This window comes from Grampus griseus (assembly GCF_964374135.1).
Source record: "Grampus griseus genome assembly, chromosome: 18".
Taxonomy (NCBI): domain Eukaryota; kingdom Metazoa; phylum Chordata; class Mammalia; order Artiodactyla; family Delphinidae; genus Grampus; species Grampus griseus.
The window spans coordinates 65,775,043-65,795,710 of record NC_139012.1 but is presented as its reverse complement, the minus strand read 5'-3'; the positions used below and the strand labels follow the sequence as shown (position 1 = coordinate 65,795,710).

At 43.8% G+C, this 20,668-nt stretch overlaps 1 protein-coding gene across 2 annotated transcripts in view; it reads right to left on the bottom strand.

Annotated features, from left to right (window-relative positions):
* Positions 1-20,387, bottom strand: part of LHFPL6 (LHFPL tetraspan subfamily member 6) — a 224,312-nt gene extending 203,925 nt beyond the window's left edge. The window contains exons 1-2 of one of the 2 annotated variants that reach the window (XM_082675805.1): positions 20,146-20,387; positions 18,135-18,709 (exon numbers count right to left, since the gene is read on the bottom strand). In XM_082675805.1, coding sequence (XP_082531931.1) covers positions 18,135-18,519 — 385 coding nt within the window. In that variant the 5' untranslated portion in view covers positions 18,520-18,709; positions 20,146-20,387. Of the gene's footprint in view, positions 1-18,134; positions 18,710-19,825; positions 19,859-20,145 lie in introns of those variants that run through there. The other variant, XM_082675806.1, reaches the window with a different exon arrangement.
* Between the last annotated feature and the right edge of the window lie 281 nt (positions 20,388-20,668).

The following is a 20,668-nucleotide window of genomic DNA, read 5'->3' as shown; positions in this document are numbered from 1 at the left end:
TAGAGGATAAGATAAGAAGCGGCAAACGATGCTGGTAGCAGTTTAACCTTCAGAAAGTTCAAAGTCCCGGGGCGGGGAAGACACCAGGACGGTTCTGGAGGGAGTGAGGGGCTTCCTCCTGGGTCCGATGTGCACGGTTTCTCCCTGTGGCTCACTTCCAGCCATTGGACAGCCCAGGGGGAGGCTGTCAGCTCCTCCCGACCTGCAGATTTTCTTTCAGAGGCTGAGGATCATCTGTGCTGACAAGTCTGATTAGAAATCACCAATCTACTTTTCAATCTGCGCATAGGGGCCGACATTGACTTTCCACTCAGGTTTATGTACTGTGCGAGCAGCCCTGGAGGACATCTCTCTTCCTTCTGCTTTATCACAATTCAGTTTTGCTTGTAAACTAAACCTATTCCTGGGGATTTCTTAAACAGAAAGGTTTCTCTTACCTCTTCCTGGGACTGGTGACTCTTTGGCAATTCCATTTTGAACTTGTTCCTATGTCTCCAAACCAAAGAGGAAATAAGCTCATTTGTCACTGCTCTAATTTATGATCATTTAACCAAGGCTCATACCAACTAAATTTGGGTCAAAATGATTTACTGGTGCAACACAGCTAAAGTCAGGTTGGTGGAGTTTACTGCTTTCACTTTTATGCTCAGAAAACTGGCGCAGGCTGACTTCAAAGACAGTAAATTAAGCATCAGTTCACAAATTTACAAAGACAGTCATTTACAAAGACAGTAAATTAAGCATCTGTCACAAATTTGCAGTGTGACAGATACTAGTATTAGGTACTCGTCCTCAATGTTTCATTAGGAATCAAAGAAGCAAAGCTTTCATACTATTAACTAGAAATGAAAGAACAGAATATGTTTAATTCACAAGCAAAAACAGGAAGGACTGGAATTCGAACTTCTGGCTCTTTCCTGCATTACAGCAAGGCCGCTTCACAGTGTACAACCTGTGCAACCGTACAGGGCCACCAGTGGTCTCAATGCTCTGCTGTCACCATCTTGCGATTCTTAATTTTTCAGCAAGGGGCCCTGCATCTTCCTTTTGCACTGGCATTATGTCACCAGTCCTGCACGAGAGGTGTGAACATTATTAATCTATTGTCCTTCCCTACTTAAAAACAGAATAGAAATCATTCAATCATTTATTCATTCAATGGCTATTTGCTGAGACCTACTGTGTGCTAATGGGAGAAACTCTAATAAGACAGGTATATTCATTATCCTCATGGAGTTAACAGGCTAAAGGGGGAAAAAAAACCCAGTGAAAACGATAACATTTAAATAAGAAAAATATTTAAGTGCTAAACTGACCTTTAAAACTTCAACGAAAATTCCACGTGGCAGTTAAAAAGGATGTGTTCCCAAACTGAAGAAATACACCCACCTCTGCTGCTCCTCTTAAAAAGCATCTGTCCCCTCTCTCCTCTAGGCCACACACTGAGTGACAAGGCAGCACCCCTCTGAGCAAAACTGAGGCAGTGGACACTCGAGGACCAACTGAATTCACAGTTTCAGGAAGTCATTTTACAAATTTGGAAAAGTTAGCATTTTGGAAAAGAGCACAAGTGCTTCCAAGGACCAGTTAAAGGAATGAAACTCAACGCGCACACACTCAAGTGTTCCATTTGTCTCAAAAGGACCAAGTCCCACCCACCCCCGTGAGCTATTGTCCCGTTAGTGTCTCTATGTGTCCCACTGTGATCTACCAGAGGCAGTACGGCATGGTGGCCCTAATGAACGAACACCCACATTCACTCATGGTTTATGGGTATCTCTCCAATAACCCCAGCACTGGTGGCTACATCTGCTGATATTTTGATCCAGAAACACGGTTTGGTAACATGGAAGCAAGAACAGCCTGGCAGCTCGCCAGATAAGACACGCTCTCCATCAACAAAGACTGAACAGAAGAGAAGGCTGCTGCGCACATTTACCCCCTTTAAAATATACCCCGAGAGCACGTCTCAACCCGCATCACTGACAACTTCTCCTTTTCCTTTCCGGGAAAGAAGCAACCGAGTTAGTTTTTATATAAAGGAAATGGGTGACTCAATCACCGTGGAGTGACAGGACCAAAGAACCCTATTCAAGACCCCTGACAAAAATGACGAAATCAACATGGAATAAATAGCTGCGAACTGCTTCAGTAACATTTTCGATGGTTGGCTATGTCAGTACTGTCTGCTGGTTCCAATGTAACTGAAACGGGAACAGGTAGAAGATCATCTTTTGAAATGAACTCGATCAGAAATATCTGCACTTAAACAGGTCTCCATTCTAAGCACGGGGCCGTTGGCAACCAAAACAGAAAATTCCACCACATCTGTCTTTTGCTATCATGTGTGATAGTACCGGACAGAGGAAGTGACCTAGCCAAAGGCAGCAGGGTAGTAATTAACAGTGTAACATAAAGGACACAGGCCAAGCATGTCCTGGGCCCCGAATTAGAAGCTTGCTCACGTGAATACCTGGAGTTAACATTTTCCAGAATGATTTTTAGCAAATCATCCATCAGATGAATGTAAATACTGAGATAAGTACAGGATATGCTGAGAGATTACAGCTGAGGGGTGGGCAGTCACACACAGGAGACAGTGTCCCTCCCTCCCGGGCCTCCACCAGAAAAAAAAAAAAAAAGTTGATCAAGTTTCAAGGAAGCTCAAGAAAGGCAGGATTCCTTCAAGCTGTGCAATCAGAGAAGACTTTATGGAGAAGTCAACATTCAAAGCAAGCCCTAAAAGGCAAGTGAGCTTGGGGTCTGTGTCCAGGGGAAGCGGAACAGGGCCAGCAAAGGCACAAAGGTGGGACTGAGTGGAGAGTGCAGAAGAAAGATTGTGAAATTCAGTTTGGGCAAAGCGGAACCCACAGGAAGGATGCCCGTGGATGGTAACGGGACAAATGGGGCATGTGGGGCACAGTGTAAATGGCCTTTATCCTACAGGGAGAAACAGAGGAATCTAGAGCAGGAAGGGCCATGACCCCAGGGAAGAAGATGACTATAGAGGCACCACAAGGACGGCCAGGAGGGAGGCAGGTACGCAGGAAGGGAGCCCAGGCAAAAGATGGACATCAGCCCCCTAGCACGAGTCCTCTGAGCCGTTTGAGATAAATGTGACAGGGCACCATGACACTAAGTTGGAACACAATTTAATGCCTTTTTAATTAATGGCTTTTTCATAATGAATAGCTTTTTAAATGGTCACTCAGAGGTCATGACTATCGCAGTAACACGGTTCAATTACATACAGCTACATATTACATTAACTTTCTCATAATACATTCAAGACAATAAAATTTCTCATCCTTCTACAGGCCAGCCTGATATCAAAATAAATGACTGTTTTACTCTGTTCTGCTCTAGCCTCAATTTCAAAATATATTTTATCTTTCTCTTATAATGTACTTGGTACAGTTTTCAAAGAATTATATACAAGCATCAAAGATATTTTCGTTTTATTTTGCTCAGTTCCCCCCAGGATCAGAAATGAAAGCTCCAAACCCCCTGAATTGAGCTTTAATCTTAGAGAACATCACTGCAACATATTACTGCAAGTATCAGTGGCAAGGTTCATTTTGTGAAGATAAAATAACGATCTAGCTGTAGAACACAATACTGAAGCTGGCTGTTGGTGGAATATCAGTGACATTTTTCTGAGGGAAAGTCCAGTGACCAACGCCATGAATTTATAAACTCCTTGAGGTCACAACCTTGTATTATACTTACTTCTTTTGTTTCTTGCAGCACGAAGCTGCAGCAGGATTTTAAGATTCAATAGGGAAATCTGCACAAAAGTGTTCTGTATATTATAAAATGATGCATTAAACGTAGCTAACATTAGTTGACCTGGAACTCTAAAGAACTAATGTTCCTTTCAGTTGGTCTCTGTGGTTATTTGAAAAGGATAAAAACATGGACAGGTAGTAATCAGGCTGTGAATACCTCGGGGTGCGTCCGAGGAGAGATAGAGGGTTGAAGGAAGAAACGTCACAAAACCTAAAGATAGTACAGAAAAATACCACCGAGATGGAGAAAACCCACAACGTGGGAACACGAGCTAAAACAAACAAGCAAACAAAAAACACTTGTGCAGATGTTGAGAATATCTATTCAGACTGCATCTCAAATTATGATCCACAGGGGTCAGATACAGCTAGTGACAAGGTGTATTTACTAGGTCCTGAGTAGTAAGTCATCTGCAGATAAGACTATCACTAGTTCAAAACTTAGTTTGGGAAATGCAGCAGAGTGCAATAGCAAAGTAAAAGTAGACGAAAGTATAATCAAAGTTATTTTAGCTCTTTATAGCACTTTCTTGGTTTGCTTCTATTCATTATGTTACCCTCATATCTAGAACGCTGCCTAACAGAGAGCAGGGATTCAATAAATATTTGTGTAATGAACGAAGCTTGTTAACTTTTTAAGTTAAAGTGTAAACTTTTAAGTCAAATAAACGATTGGTAATGGCCACCATTTGCTGGGAAGCTACCTTTTCAGGCCTGATATTACATGACTTACACATATGTAGACTTCACAAAAACCCAATGAATTAGTACTACTATTAGTAATAGGCGAAGGAATGGAGGCTGAGTGAGTTGCTTTCCCAGGGCCACAAAGCTGATGAGTGGCAGAATTCAACCCTGTCTGTCCAGATCCTGTGTTCACTTGGCTTTACACAACAACACAAAGCCAGAGAAAAATGTAAACACAAGAACAAAAAAGTACGAACATTTCATTTTACTTACAGTCTTACAGAAACAGTTTCTTCTGCAGTCTGATTGCGTGCCAAATTCTGAAGCATCCCATGTGGGGAAAACTTCTGTTATTCTAATCCTAGGCTATAAGTAATGCTACAAAAACAATCAGCCACCACTTACAAGCCTCACAAGCTAAACAGCGGAAGTATGGAGAAATGAAAACATTTCCCTCCTCCAATATTTTCCACCATCTTAAAGTCTCATCAGATTCAGATTTCCAGATCTGCTCTAAGTGGACTGCAAGACGATTATGGTAAAACCACACCACACAAAGCACGACTGGCTGAAATTACACTGAAGTCAAATGTACGTAAAATAGCGCCACACAGAGAAGAAGAGCTCACTGCTGTGTAATTTCGTGAAACCTGCTGGGCACCAAGGTCACAGGCAGCCAAAGTGAATTTTAAATGGTGCCCGACCAGGAGCCTATAATCAGGATAGCCACCAGTGGGTGGATGAGATAAATGAACTAACCAACTTTCTTCCACCAGGCAATCAAAATAGAATGCCATCTTTATGCATGAGACCCCAAATTTTTTTTTAAGTTAAAATATTCATCCTTCACACCTCTGCTTTTTCCACTACATTTCTAGCCTCTTCCTTCCTCAAGGTGCCTTTATGTTAGTGAACATCATGCAGTGTGATTTTTGTTCCTACCTTGAGTGTTCTTCTATATATTCCCGGAAAATAAAATCTATTCCTACAAAGCACAAACTTCTCCGTAACCCCGGTCCACCAGCAGAGGAGCTGTTGAGCAGCTGTCACTGTCCGAGGGCAAGCTTAAAACTGATGATTGAGGGGCTTCCCTGGTGGTCCAGTGGTTAGGACTTCGCCTTCCAATGCAAGGGGTGCAGGTTCGATCCTTGGTCGGGGAGCTAAGCTCCCACATGCCTTGGGGCCAAAAAACCAAAACATAAAACAGAAGCGCTATTGTAACAAACTCAATAAAGACTTTAAAAAAAAGTGGTCCACATCAAAAAAAAAAAATCTTCAAAAAAAAAAAAAAAAATGATTGAGTCAGACACAGCCAGGAGCTTCCCTTCCAACCAGGACAGTCAAATGGTAAAAGAAAGTGTCAGGATATAAAAGCCATGTCTTTTTTTTTTTTTTTTTTTTTTTTGGCTGTGTTGGGTCTTCATTGCAGTGCACAGGCTTCTCTTGTTGCAGAGCACAGGCCCTAGGCGCACCGGCTTCAGTAGTTGCAGCACACAGGCCAAGTAGTTGTGGCGCATGGGCTTAGTTGCTCCACAGCATGTGTATCTTCCCGGACCAGGGATCAAACCCGTGTCCCCTGCATTGGCAGGCAGATTCTCAACCACTGCGCCACCAGGGGAGCACCCCCATGTCTTATTTATTTATTTTATTTTATTTTATTTATTTATTTATGGCTGTGTTGGGTCTTCATTGCTGTGCGTGGGCTTTCTCTAGTTGCAGCGAGCTGGGGCTATTCTTTGTTGAAGTGCGCGGGCTTCTCATTGCGGTGGCTTCTCTTGTTGCGGAGCGTGGGCCCTAGGCACGCGGGCTTCAGTGGTTGTGGCTCGCAGGCTCTAGAGTGCAGGCTCAATAGTTGTGGCTCACGGGCTCTAGAGCACAGGCTCCGTAGTTGTGGCACACGGGTTTAGCTGCTCCACGGCATGTAGGATCTTCCCGGACCAGGGCTCAAACCCGTGTCCCCTGCATTGGCAGGCGGATTCTTAACCACTGCGCCATCAGGGAAGCCCCCGTGTCTTTTGAAGAGTGACTGAAGTAATACTTTCTCATAGAAGGTTCTCAAAGACACTATAAATCTATACATTTAACCCTGGTCTCTCTCATGAGCTCTGTGCCCATGTTGCCAACTGCCCACCTAACCTTCCACCTTGAAGTCCCCCCGACCCAGAACCACAAACCGTGGATTCAGGAGATGTTCTTTGGTGGACATCCTCCAGGCCCTGTGAGATGTATGTACTGAGTAGGCTGCCAAGCAGGGCAGCTGCTGCCAGCCTTAGCCAAACTCGGCTGCAGACCCTGCATCCTTTCTCCTGGGTCCTCAGCACTGATGATTGATCGAAAAAGTCAAAAGGGCCAGGTATAGGGACAACAGGAGCTCCGGAATGTCTCACTACTGATCAAATTGCTTCGTAAAATGCTTTCGCATTTGTTGGGGAGTCACATGACCTCCTTGTCTAAGCAGGATCACTTTTCTTCTCCTCCCATCTTGCTTTACCTTGATAAAGCAAGGATTGGCTCTGCCTTGATTTCCTTATTTTCCCTACCCTCAAAGTCCCTCAATAAGATAAAGTCTCACCAAACTGCACCTGGAGTGCTTGGGCTTTGCTGTCCCCTCCTTAGACTCTGGGAAATGGAAGAGACAAATGTACTGGGTTGGCCAAAAAGTTCATTTGGGTTTTTCTGTAACATCTTTCCAAACTTTCTGGCCAACTCAAAAGATACAAAACATAGGGTGGAAATACAATCAACGTGATTTGGCTAGCCCTGTCTGTGCGCCTCCTAGAAGGAGGCTGTGGTTATGAGCAGTAGGTCGCCCGCAGGAGGCGTGGTTTATGAGGCAAGGTGACTATAGAGATTATCAAAGAATTGTCTGAATACCTAAGGATTATAATTTCCTATTTAAATCAGGTAATGCAACCCCTAAAAACAAAACAAACGTACAACACACATGAACAGCAGCAAAAACGATGTCCTACCGCACACTCAACTGTAGAATACAGTGACTCCATTGTAGGTCCAAGAAGAGACCATGGGAAATCCTACATCCACATCCAAGACAACGGTGCACATATGTGGAGGGGGAGAAATAGTACGGGGAGCTTGGACTGTTACGGGGAGCCAACTGTGGCCAGGAGTGAGAAAAGGCTATACCGACTTTGACCATGAACCTATGTCCCCCTTTCCAGCCACATGCACAGTGGAATGCCATGGTCCCGTAGGGAATCCTGGCCTGCCCAGTTCCTCCCAACATCATCAGCTACAATCTGCTACCCATACAGAAGGTACGTTCATACACTGCAGAGAGGACCAACTGGGTAATCTTGTCATAAGGTAACACTGGGGCATGAGTTTTAGGAAAACCCTGGGGCTCAGAAGTAGAGATAAACAAACACTAAGAAAGTCATGCCTCATGCACAGCAACTCTCACCAAGGAGGAGTATATCAAATGAGGACTGGATTTCATCACAGAATCTTACTATTTTAGAGCTTAAAGGCACATTTCTTTTTTTCAAAGATTTGATCGACAAACATATGGAAACTGTAACTTACAATGGAATGACACAAGGACATTTCATGTTTCATGGCCTTTAATGCAAATGACTCATGGCACATAAATAATAATCACTGATAATATTAACTCATAGGTAATAACCAAGGGATAACCAGTTTCCTTTCTTGCTCTGCCTTATTACGCAGCTGTAACATGACTAACATAAGCTATGACAGGAATCAATTAGGTCTCCTAACTAAAAGATTCCTGTACTACAAGTAATAGACAGCAATGTTCAATTACAAACATGTTGACAATAACACTTATTCTTTATAGATAAAATAAAGGTATAATTGAAAATGTCAAATTTTCTATGAAAATAAGATGTATAAAATCAATCTTACATCTCCTTATGTTTATGTATTTGCACACTTATTATTTCCTGCACTTTTAGGGAGAGAAAAGGAAAATATCTGTTTGTGAGAAGCCAGTGAAGTTCAATGACACGACACTGAGAGTCACTTCAGGTGTCATCAAGAATGCTCCTCTTAGAAGCCCCCAGGTGTGCTGAGCAGTCAGTAACCCCCATTTGCACACAGGTGAATGTTAAACAGTTATAAAATTAAAGATGTCTACATTGTAATTTTATACAGTAAGTTACATCTACATACTGTGGTAACAATGTTTATTACTTTTTTAAACATTTCACTCTGTAAATCAAAACAGAGCTGCTATAATTTATGTTTTCTTGTTTGTTTTCTAATTTTCTGAGGAACTAGGGGAAAAATGCCTAGTTTTTTATATACACGGAAATATAAAATTACTGAGACATCATTCATTTCCTCATTTATTCATCTAAAAATAGGAGCAGCAAAACCCGTTTGCCTCCATCTCAGAAATGTCTTCAAAATCGTTTCCTCTGTATTCCCACAGCTTCGATGAGGTTCTCACCATCTCTGGCCAAGCCTGCTGTAACAAGCCTCTTGCTGCCTTCCCTGGTTTTGTCGTTTCCCCAAATCAGTCTTTACTCCTCACTTGCTACTGGATTATATAGTTCCTAAGTCAATTTCACCCATAACCACTCAAAAACTTCATTTAACTTTAATTAAGTGTAGAATTCTTACCACAGAATATGAACAGGGACCTTCAGACCTGATCCTCTGTCACATCACCTCTGCCCCCTACCTTAGAGTACGCTGCCATTCCCTGAATTCCCATCAGACCTTTTTACAACTCCTTGGCTTTGAGAATTTGACATTTCCCCTGCTCGAAATCCCAGGGAGCCTCTGCTCATCCTTCTGACTCAGCTCAATAGAACCTCTGCTATGAAGCCTTTCCAAACCCCTCCAGACACAAGGTCCCTCCCTTTCCTGTGCTCCTACAGCATTTTATGCACACTTCAATGGACCCTGGGCATTTTTAAACATCTGACATTTATGCCTATTCACCAAACCCCCCCAAAAGTTCATAGTATGACGTAATCTGCCACTTGGCTAAGGTAGGAATTTGAATTATATGTTGTATTTTAGCCAGGGTCCAGGAAAGCAGAAACCATCCTAAGTATTTCAAACCCAGAGGATTTAATATAATACAGGAAATTGGTTACACAGATGATAGAAGAGCTAAAACGCCAGACAGGAGTTAAAGAGGTGACCCAGAAACTGGCATCAGCAGAAAACTGCTACCATCCATGAGACTGGAGCGATGTTGGGGGGAAGATGGCATTACTGACGACTAGAAGAACCGGACCGTGTGACTAGGGGAGGATCACGACAGTGGCTCCTGATGGAAGCTGGGACCAGGAAGGGCTGGGCTTTCCAGAAGGAGGGACAACTGCTGCCGGAGATTCTGCCCAAGGGAGAGCTAGAGAGGGAGAAATACCCTGGCTTCTCCCGGACAGCCTCCCATCCTCCAAAAGTGCCTCCCACTGGCTGCATCTACCCAGATGCCACGTGTCGAGGCTTCTGGGAAATGCCGTCTCCTGCGATGCCGGACAATGACTGGCGCGCCGTGTGAGGCTGGTGAGCATCTCACTTGGCAGCTGGACAAGCCTCACCAGCCGATCACTGTATGCAACGGAGTGGATGTCTGCATCACGAGTCCTTTGGGTTGTGACTATACTTCGCATGTTGGTTTCCTCCAGAAGGCTGTGAGCTCCGCTATAGCAGGGACCTCATCTCAACTTGTATCCCAGCACCCAGCCTGGTATCTGACATATAGTAGGCACTCAATAAATACTGCTAAATGTCCATAAACACTAATTCCCTGCATTTATAACATATTTTAACTCAGCATTTCCTCAAGTTTGTTGTGCTGCCCATTAACTCAAAAAGATGCTGTTGCCTGTAACAGGTTAAGTAGGACGCTGCCATTCCCAAATAAGTTTGTGAAACACAGTGCTAAACAAATTAAGCTGGTCTCTTGGTCCATCCGAGCTGCAATGATAAAATACCACAGACAAAGTGGCTTAGAAACAACAGAAATTTATTTCTCCCAGTTCTGGAAGCCGGAAGTCTAAGATGACGGTGTCAGGGTGGTAGGGTGAGGGTTCTCTTCTCCTTGTATCCTCACACGGCAGAAGGGGCAAGGATGCTCTCTCAAACTTCTTTTATAAAGGCATTAATCTCATTCATGAGGGCTCCATCTTCAGGACCTAATCATCTCCCAAAGCCCTCACCTCCTAATACCATCCCGTCTGACATTAGGATTTCAACAAATGAATTTCGGGGGTGTCACAAACATTCAGACCACAGCAGCTTGTTTCTTTATTGCAGATAATACAGTTCATTCAGAGGTTTCAAAATGTGCTTGAAGACAGAGATGCAGAATTATGCAACATCTTTTCAACATATATGACTATGGAACACTTTTATCAAAAGACTGACATTACACAGGGACATCAGTTAAGGGGTCATTGCTTTAAGTGTCTTCACATTTGTGACATTTTATTTCTTCTTTGAAATAGTCCTGTGAGGTACAGAATAACAAGGTCACACTTTTCAAATAAAAATGTTGCTAATAAATAATTAAGACTAATATATCAAGTATTAATCGAATATACAAGATGTCATTTACTATTCTAGTCACCGTAGGGATAGAAGCAAAATGTAAATCTTAGTTCTTGTTCTATTTGAAAAGATAGGACATACAAGAAACAAAGAACCATAAAATGGTACTTTCTTTTTATCCAACAATATTTTTATATGTGTTTTAGTACATCATGGTATCTGATGTTGCCTGATTACGGAAAATGAGGCACATGGAAGGTAAATTATTCACTGAAGTTATAAGCAGGTCAGTTCTGGACCTTACATTAACACTTGAGCTTTATGAACTCTAAAAGAAAATCACTAACTGGTATGATGTCTATCATATAAAGAAAAGAAAGGATAACTAGATTCCCCAAAAATTAGTCAGCAATATCAACGCACCAACACTGGGGTATTGGGGTATGAATCCAACCTCGTGATCTTCTAAAAATGACCCTTCAACAGTCCCTGGGAAATCACCAGACTCCTTTAGAGGATCTAGCTAGAACTCTCTGTGTTTCTATCATAATATTTTATTGATCAAGGTTGACAAAGTAGAACATTATCCTTCGTTTCTAAAGAGAGACACAAGGTCCTTGGTTTTGTTATTTAAGAAGTGTGTCCTCACCAAATGAACCTACCTACGAAACAGAAACAGACTCACAGACATAGAGAACAGACCTGTGGTTCCCAAGGGTAGGGGGTGGGGGAGGGATGGAGTGGGAGTTTGGGGTGAGCAGATGCAAACCATTATACACAGAAGAGATAAACAACAAGGTCCTACTGTATAGCACAGGGAACTGGATTCAATATCCTGTGATAAACCATAATGGAAAAGAATATAAAAAAAGAACGTGTGTGTGTGTGTGTGTCAATCACTTTGCTATATAGCAGAAATTAACACAACATTGTAAATCATCTATACTTCAATTTAAAAAAAAAAAAGAAGTGTGTCCTCTAAAATTAACATTATCTTCGGTCTTAACAAAAGATTACTACAAGGGCTTCTAACAATGGGGAACTTTCACTAGGGAAATTACACTAGAAAACTTGGCCAGCGTGTATTAATGAGAGATAAATTCTTCTGTCACATAATTTTTTAAAGACAGCATATTTGCTTTGGTTGGAGGTTTTGGCATTCTCCCCTAATGGCCTCTCTACTGCATGTTACCTTATTAACATTAACCTGTTTTGAGAATTGGCAAAAAGTTGCTATATCATATTACTTCAAGTGGTTCTATGGTACTACAAACATAAACTGGGGACCAAAGAAACAATAAAAATATTCACCTGTGTTAAGAGACTTACTATTCATAATGGTCAGAAATTCTGAATTCTACATATAATACAAGGTGGAATTTCAATTAACACTTTAATATTATGATGACAGCATTCACAGCTCAACACGTAACTAATGGGATAACTCTGGGTGTCGCTCTCTAAAATTCAGTGTTCACAGCTGTTTAAAAAAAAAGGGAGAGAGAGAGAGAGAGAGAGAGAGAACAAATTACCTGCTTCACTGGGGTGAAAGAAATGAGAACTGAGTATGTTCCAAGGATCACTGGTCCCTTCAGGGAGCCAGTTCCAAATTAGTTAGGGAAACACTTAACACTACACTTAATACTACACTTAATACTATACCTTCCCCACGCCCCCAGGAGATTGGTATAAGCATTGACATACTCCAGGCTCTGTGAAGTTCTGCTGTAATGAAATTTATTAACTTTCCATAACCAAGTGTTTCTCCAATCTACTTGTTCCCAAAATGATTCTGCTTTTTCAATACCTACTGGTACTCCGTCCGGAGCCAGCGCTCCCCAGAACACACTTGAGGGTGATGCCTCATGAAAACAAAAAGATGAATTTCAATGACCTCCAGGGATAAAAGTTTTGAACTTAATGCTGTTTTTCTTTCTGATTGTAAGCAACACACACAACAAGACACCCTTGCCAAGCTGGAGGTAGTTGCAGAGCTCAAGTACCGACAGTGTCACAGTGATGAGTTTGTTTGGAGAGCAAACTGGATGCATTTCGTGATGCTACCTATACAGAATGAGGTAAAGCTCTCTTGAGTGTGCGTTTAAAGTTTTTCTTTTAGAATTGGTTGTGAATTCACATGCCTCAGTTGGTTTTCCTTGTAACTGAAAATACGTTTTTTACAAGGCAACGAACCAATCTGCAATCTATGTCTTAGTGAAGTTAACCAGTCCAGACAGACCCTGGCCTCAGAAGGATCAGGCTACAGCTGTGTTAGATGGTGGCAACAAAGGAAAGCAAGTTAAAAATCAAACGATTCTCCTAAACTATGGCACAAATGAAACTACCTATGAAACGGAAATCGACTCACAGACATGGAGAAAAGACTTGTGGTTGCCAAGGCAGAGGGCGGGGAAGAGGGTGGGAGAGGGAAGGATTGGAAGTTTGGGATTAGCAGATGCAAACTAGTATGTACAGAATGGATGGACAACAAGGTCCTACTGCAGTAAGATCTTTACGTCTTTCAGTTAGCCAATTCCTTACCACAAATCCACTGAGAATGTATTAGAGGATATATTAAGGTCTCATTTTGAGTTCTCCATCTGTCAAATCTTGTTTCTGGTATAGGGCAATGATAAATAAAAAAATACATATATAATATATAAATGATCATTATGATGTGTATATAATATATATTAAGAGAGAGAATTCCAGGATAATTTTCTGTGTCAAAAACCAGGATATGGGCTTCCCTGGTGGCGCAGTGGTTGAGAGTCCGCCTGCCGATGCAGGGGACACGGGTTCGTGCCCCAGTCCGGGAAGATCCCACATGCCGCGGAGCGGCTGGGCCCGTGAGCCATGGCCGCTGAGCCTGCGCGTCCGGAGCCTGTGCTCCGCAGCTGGAGAGGCCACAATAGTGAGAGGTCCGTGTACCACAAAAAAAAAAAAAAAAAAACAGGATAGATCGATGTGTTCAGTCAATACCAAACCACAGAGATGGGGTCTTTTTACAGTCCAGTCAGAGAGGTGTAAATAAGATCATGATAAAAACTAAACATTAACTAAATTCTGAATGTAAGCCATCTACCAGAAGTCACATCTTAAAAAATACAAAATGATGAACTTAGAGCAGGGTTCTCAAGGCGGTGGTCTCAGAACCAGCATCATCTGGGAACTTGTTAGAAATACACATTATCAACTCCCCTGGCCAACCCCCCAAAACCTACTAATCAGGGAGCCGCCCTGGGTGGGCTCCAAAACTCTGTTTTAAAAAGTCCTGAGGGTGACTCCGATGCATGCTAAAGTTTGAGAACCACCGGCTCAGAACTCAAGGCCGCTTGCCTGGACTTTATATTGTAAGGTTAGAGGGAGCTGAAGGAAGCAGGAGGAGCTTGTGATCTGTGAGGCGCAATTTAAAGAGGAACAAAGAGAGCTCTGCCTGCCCCCCCAACTGGCCCAAGAAATGGCTCGATTTCTTAAAATTAGAGCAACTTCTTTCAGTTAAGACACTGTCACTAAAAAGCCACCATGCCCATTAATACGCCAACACTTACTTATCTTATTCCTCAGCTGTCACTTGACGGAGCCTGGATATGAAGGAAAGCACGATGGGACACACCATACGTCAGGTCAGGTTCAAAGTGCAGCAAGGGGAGAAGTCCGAAGCCCTCACCCAAAGGGATGAAAGACAGCCCAGGTGGAGCCCTACAGTGAGGGGACTCTGGAGAGGCAATGATGCTTTCAGCACAGAGACGGGGATGCTCTAAGAAACACTCTGTCATCATCACCGTCTTGAGCAGCACGTAACCATCAATTAGTTGAGGAGATGGGTCTCCCCTGGCTTCTCAGGACAGAGCAGTATCTACACTGGGAAGGTAGTTGTTTGCCACTGATTAGTAGTCTACACTCATTTTATACATATATGTGACTCACATCCAAACTAAATGTGGAATGATACCAATTTGGGACTCTTTTCCATACCCCGTCGTTAGAGCGCCAGCAGTTTCCAAAGATGAAATCTACAAATTCAGACCCTGACAATTGCAAGCACCAGTGGGCAGAACTTAAGATAGCCTTAATATGTCTTTACTGCGTTCTTACATGCTTCGCTTACAGAGCGTGTAAGTAAGATATTTTACTAACACGTACGTCAAAAGTTTGGTATGAAGTTTCAAAAATTCTGTTAAAGTACTTAATGACTACAACAGTATTTGAAAGCACATGATTTTGTGTTCCACAAACAAAAACAACATTACAACCTCTATCTTCTCATAACACCATTATCATAATCTCTGCATGTTAACATTTTTATTATGCGTGATATTTCTCAAAGGCTTTCTACATGCCTTTTAAAAATTCAATTGAGGGTAAAATTCAACCCAGGCTCGTTTTTAAAAATTATGACCAAGACATGACTTCAAATATAAGATGGAGATGGTGGCAATTAAAGTTTATGCTCAAGTTACCACAAGAAAGGCAGAAGTCATTGATTCCTTGAAGTATTTCTTTTATAGGTAGTAAATGTCCATGGACAACAGTCCCATTCTGTGTTGTTCCACCCGTTTACAGGTGACATTTTGACCTCTAACCAACCACAGCAAGACAATTCAAAATGAAGGTTGACACTTTGTCCTTTAACTAGTTCCAAAGTACTGCAGGGGTTTTACTGCCTGATGTTACACCATATGTGCAAACTCCAGACACAGCAGGCATGTTTAAGTAGGATGCCTCTGTACTTTGCCATTATCCTGTTTCCTGTTGTTCTGGAGCAATCCTAACTTTAGCTAAACATAACCTTTCTGGGTGAATCATTTTTAGTACAAGAATCCGCCTTATAGCAGAGTGCCCTGCACTTTGACTGTATTTCGGAAGCATGGCCATTGACGGAATTCATAGAACCCAGTGGTTTGGTATTTTGCAGTCTTTATGAAACCCACCCATTTTATGAAAACTTTCATAAAATAAAATTATTTACCACTTTTTCTTATGAATAAAAACTCAAACAATTATGAAATGAACAACAGGAGTAATTCTTTCTGAAGCATTTTTTTGGTCAACTGGTCTATCACTAAATGGTAATGTTTAATGGCAGATTTTTCAAAACCTTTTCCGTAATTCAAGTTATTTTTTAATTCTGAAATGACTACTGTCTTGGGTAATGGGATGTATTTACTTACTCGGGCCCTCAAAAGGCTCGAATCAGAAAAGCCCTCTTAGGTTTTACATTCAGAATTAGTTTCTGCCAGGATTTGAGGAATGCTAATAATAACCTATATCTTCAGCTCAATGTCAGTAACTCTTACCAAACCAGAGTTCATGAAAAGCATATACTAAGGAAAAAACAGTCCTTTAAAAAGTATACATGACTTCCCCAATGGCCTTTCCCCTTGAGTTTTATGTAAAGTAGAACATTTAGCTCTTTAGAATTCCCTCAAATCTATAAATCTCACCAGTCTCAGATTTACTTCCTGTTGCCTTCCTTCATTATACGTTTAAAGGTAATCAATAAAAACTGATTTCTCTTTGTAAGCACTTTCCTGTTCTGCCAGAAATAACAGTAGTCCCTGCCCTAAAACGAAGAAGAAAAGGAAAAGGAATATTTACCAGAAGAGGAGAAAAAGAAACCGCCCCAGTGTTTTTCCTGAGCCAAGTGAAACGCAAACAGCAAATCAAGTTTATTCTTAAAGGAGAAAAACCTTAAAAATATTCCTGGCATTAGTCCTATTCTTCAAATCTGTGGTATCAACAAGTTTTTAACTCTGGGTTTGTATTTCCACTCTCTACAAAAACCTCATTATACTGCCTAATAGCTTTACTGTACTGTCTTTCTGTAGGAATCCACACATCACACGCAAGACTTGTGCTCAATGCTGAACAGTGAAGCAGTAGAGGAAGGATAGTAAGTCCCCCAGCTTGCCTCCTAGGGCAGAGTGGGATGCAAGACCAGCGGGAAAAAACAGATGAGAACAAAGTTACATCTGGTAAGGAAATCAAGAACTGCAAACAACGTATCTCTGACTCAGAAACGCAAAACTTTCAGCCACTTGAATTTTTAGCACAAGAATTTTCTGACCCAAAATGTTACTTGAAGGTTTTATATTAAATCATCTGAAATCATCTGTTGGGGTTTCTCCAATATAGACTCTACTCCAGAACTCTCCATTTTTAATGTTCTGTCTTCTGCATTTTTCAGCGAAGACCATGAGAAAACACCCAATGAAAGAGCAACAGACTTTTACTTTGTAATGAAGTTACGAATACATTTTATACGTTTTCCTGGCTTCCTGTTTTCTTGAACTCTGTACTATCTACAGAGGTTGTCCTATTTCACCAAGGCAGACTATAAATCACACGAGTTCAACCCGTCAGGTTGAAAAATGGAGGTGAAAGGCACAGCAGAAAATACATGAAGTATAATTAAAACCATATGACCAGAGATATTGAAGCAATACTTGTTGGAGGCAACCCAAGTAAAAATCAAATCTTTTCTAGTGTTAGTGAGACTGGCCAGTCCCTTTGAAACAAACACACATCACTTGCTAAATACTCTTTTTTTTTTTCTCCTTCACAGCAAAAGCACCGGGAGAAGTTCAGCCCTAACAAGGTACTGAAGCCTATCTTTGTGGCATGGTTGAATTCATAGTTGTTCATGTAAAACTGATCTCTCATTTAAAACAGTCATCATTTATTTAGAAATATAGTTTAAGGTGGGGCAGGGCTCAATTTTACATCCACCAAAAAGGATAAAAGGCTTATGATGACAATGTTGACTCAAAAACCTTTTCTACTTTTCTATGAAGGGTTCATCTCCTAAGACCTGAGGATTCCAGAAAGACACAGATACTGTAATTGCTTGTTGTTGATCATAAAGAGCCAGCAGCTATAAAATCCAGACCGTCTCCTGGACTACATTATAAACAACCTAGACACTACTGCCTCACAGATGTGGTACTGAGCAGGCCAATGATGTCCATGTTTAAGGATGTACAGAATTAAGAGCTCTTGAAGTTGTAAAGCATCTTTGACTTTGGCAATCTGTCCCCAGAGCCTATGTCCCCTGAGCGTTCCAAGGGTCAATTACCATAATCTCAGTAGATAACTGGAACACAACTTTCAATATTGCTTTGGGGTTCCAGTAAACAATGTAAATTTAGCGAAGTCACTTACCCCCCAGAAACTGAATTCCTCCAGCCACTCTTCCCACTGTCCGGGAGATGAGCTCCGACACACAGCAGCCCATGAGGGCGGTGAGCGCCACAAGCAGGAGGAGGCCACAGCCCAGGCCTGTCACGATGGTAGAAATCCTCCATTCTGTGCTGGGGATGCCCTGGAAGGAGGCGTAGCGCCCACATTCCTCCACCATCACCATCATCTGCCGACTCTCATCGTGCACGGGATACGAGCACCTCCGGAAAGTACCGAAGGACACAGGCTTGCCCAGCTGAGATCCCCAGAGCCAGTAAGGCATGAAGAACCCCACGCAGGAGGTGGCAGCACAAAGAAACGAGAGCAAAGCCCAGATGACCCCGGTGCAAGTCAGACTGGATGCCATCTTTCACCAGACGGGGCAAAGAGGACCCAAAGTAACTGTTCTGGGTCTGCAGGAGGGAGTGAAGGTGTGAAACCACCGGGGACCCACAGGTAATCCACAGTTCTGTGATGGGAGAGTGTCTATTAACAGAACGGATCTTCAGTCCTACTGGGCATCAACTTCCCATCCTGTGCAGTAAGGAAGATGGTCCCTGGTAAAACCATAAGAAATATTAAAAGTTAAATGTTTTTAGAAATGCGATTAACACCGATTCAGTTGGTCTACAACTTTCAATGAATAAACAAAGATGCCTCCATACTTCAAAAGTGAGAAGAATCCCTTCTCTCTATAAACTTCTCCGTAATTCAAATGTTGTCAGACTGGCTCAAACCTTTTTCATGTCTTTATCTCCTATAAATGTCCCCAAATTAACTCATGCACTTAAAGAAATGCATGACTTCTACTTGCCAAGCCAGTGAATTCATTTCATATACTCACATTAAAAGTAATGTAGCATATTTACCGGCAGTAAACATAATTCCGAATGTCATAATAAAATGAACCATACCGGGGTTTGTTCAGTTGGCTTGCAAGTGCATGCTCATAACTTGTCGCAACTTCTCTGTGTCCCTTTAGGTGCATTAACACTCTGCACGAGCCCGAACAAAATAACTAGGATCACAATTACACACTGCCCAGGCATACAGAATGGATGGAACTATTAGGCATCCCCAGTCCTCATTCAGTAGCGTTTGTGAATGCCTTCAATCTCAACTAGCTTCTAGTGTCAACGAAAGAAAGCTTGCGTACGGCTTATTTTCATACCTGCAATTTTGATTCACGGCCTCCAATTAAATTATTGGAACCATCTCTACTGCTGAACGAGTGTCACTATCTAATCTGAAAAAGAATCCACACCTGCCAGGACTCTACATCGATCCCCAGTCATTCTAGTGATTCCACGTGCATTCACTTCCATACCTCCCTCCCTCTGAGAAAGAGTTCCAGAACCACTTCCCACACTTTTCACAGCGAATGCATAAGCCCAGAGCCACGCACCCCAGTTCCGTCCCCAGGACTCTTTTAACTCCAGCTTGACGTCACCCACCCCCTCCTTTCCCAACCCTCGCCCCTGCCCTTTCCTTCCCACCCACCACCCCATTTCCACCCCAGTGTGTCACTCCAGGGGAGTTCCGGCTACTTGTTTGTTTTTTTTAATCTTGTCAACTGCGGTCAGCATCAGCATTAGCGGCTGAAGTTGGTCTGCTGGGCCCGGAGGCTGGGGAAGACGGGTGGCACGGGGACGTGGGGTGGAGACCGCCCTCACCTCGCGCTGGGGCAAGGCGCCCCGGGGTTAGCCAGCCCCCGGCAAAGGCCTCCCCCACTCCACCCCGAAGACACACAAGGATCCCTCAACCCCCAAAGCGGGAGAGGGGCGTTTTCCAGCCGGCTCCGCGCGGAGGGAGCGGATGAGGATGGGCAGGCAGCACCCTCCGGAGGCAGACGCCAGCAGCGGACGCGGCGGGCAGGGAGAGCCGGCCGGCAGCCCAGCTCAGGAAGTCCGAAGCCCGGGAGCAGCCCAACGCCGGCGTCCGGAGAAAAAAGGAGCGGAGCCCGCGCCCCGGGGCAGCCGCGCGCGGGACTCACATGGCTGGCGGGCGGCGGCCACCTTCTCTCCCGGCGCCGGGGCGCACTCACAACTTGCTGTCTCTCCCGGGCGGAGCATCCACGGCACGCAAGACCGTCCTTCCCTCTTCGCCGCGGTCCCTAACAGCCGCGGAGCCCCCGGGCCCGACGCGGGAGGGAGAGCAGGGGCCGGCAGCAGGCGGAGGGCTCCGGGAGGACGCGCGACGCCGCCGCCCGTGCAGCCCCGCTTCCCGCGGCTCTCTGGCGGCGGCTCGGGCGGAGCGCTGTGGCCGCGCGCGGGGCGCTGTAGCTCGCGGGCGGAGGGGCGGATCTGCCTTTGGCAGGCGAGGCACGCAGCGCCTCCTCCCCTCCGCCGCCCGGCCCTCCTCTCTCTCCTGTCCCCTCCCCTCGCGCCCGCCGGGACCCGGAGCGGACGCGGCGAGGGCGCGGCGCGCCAAGGCGGGGACCCTCCCAGCACGCGGGGCGGGGCGGGGCGGGGGGCGCGGCCGCCGAGCGCCGGGGTCTGCTCCCACCCCCCGGGCGG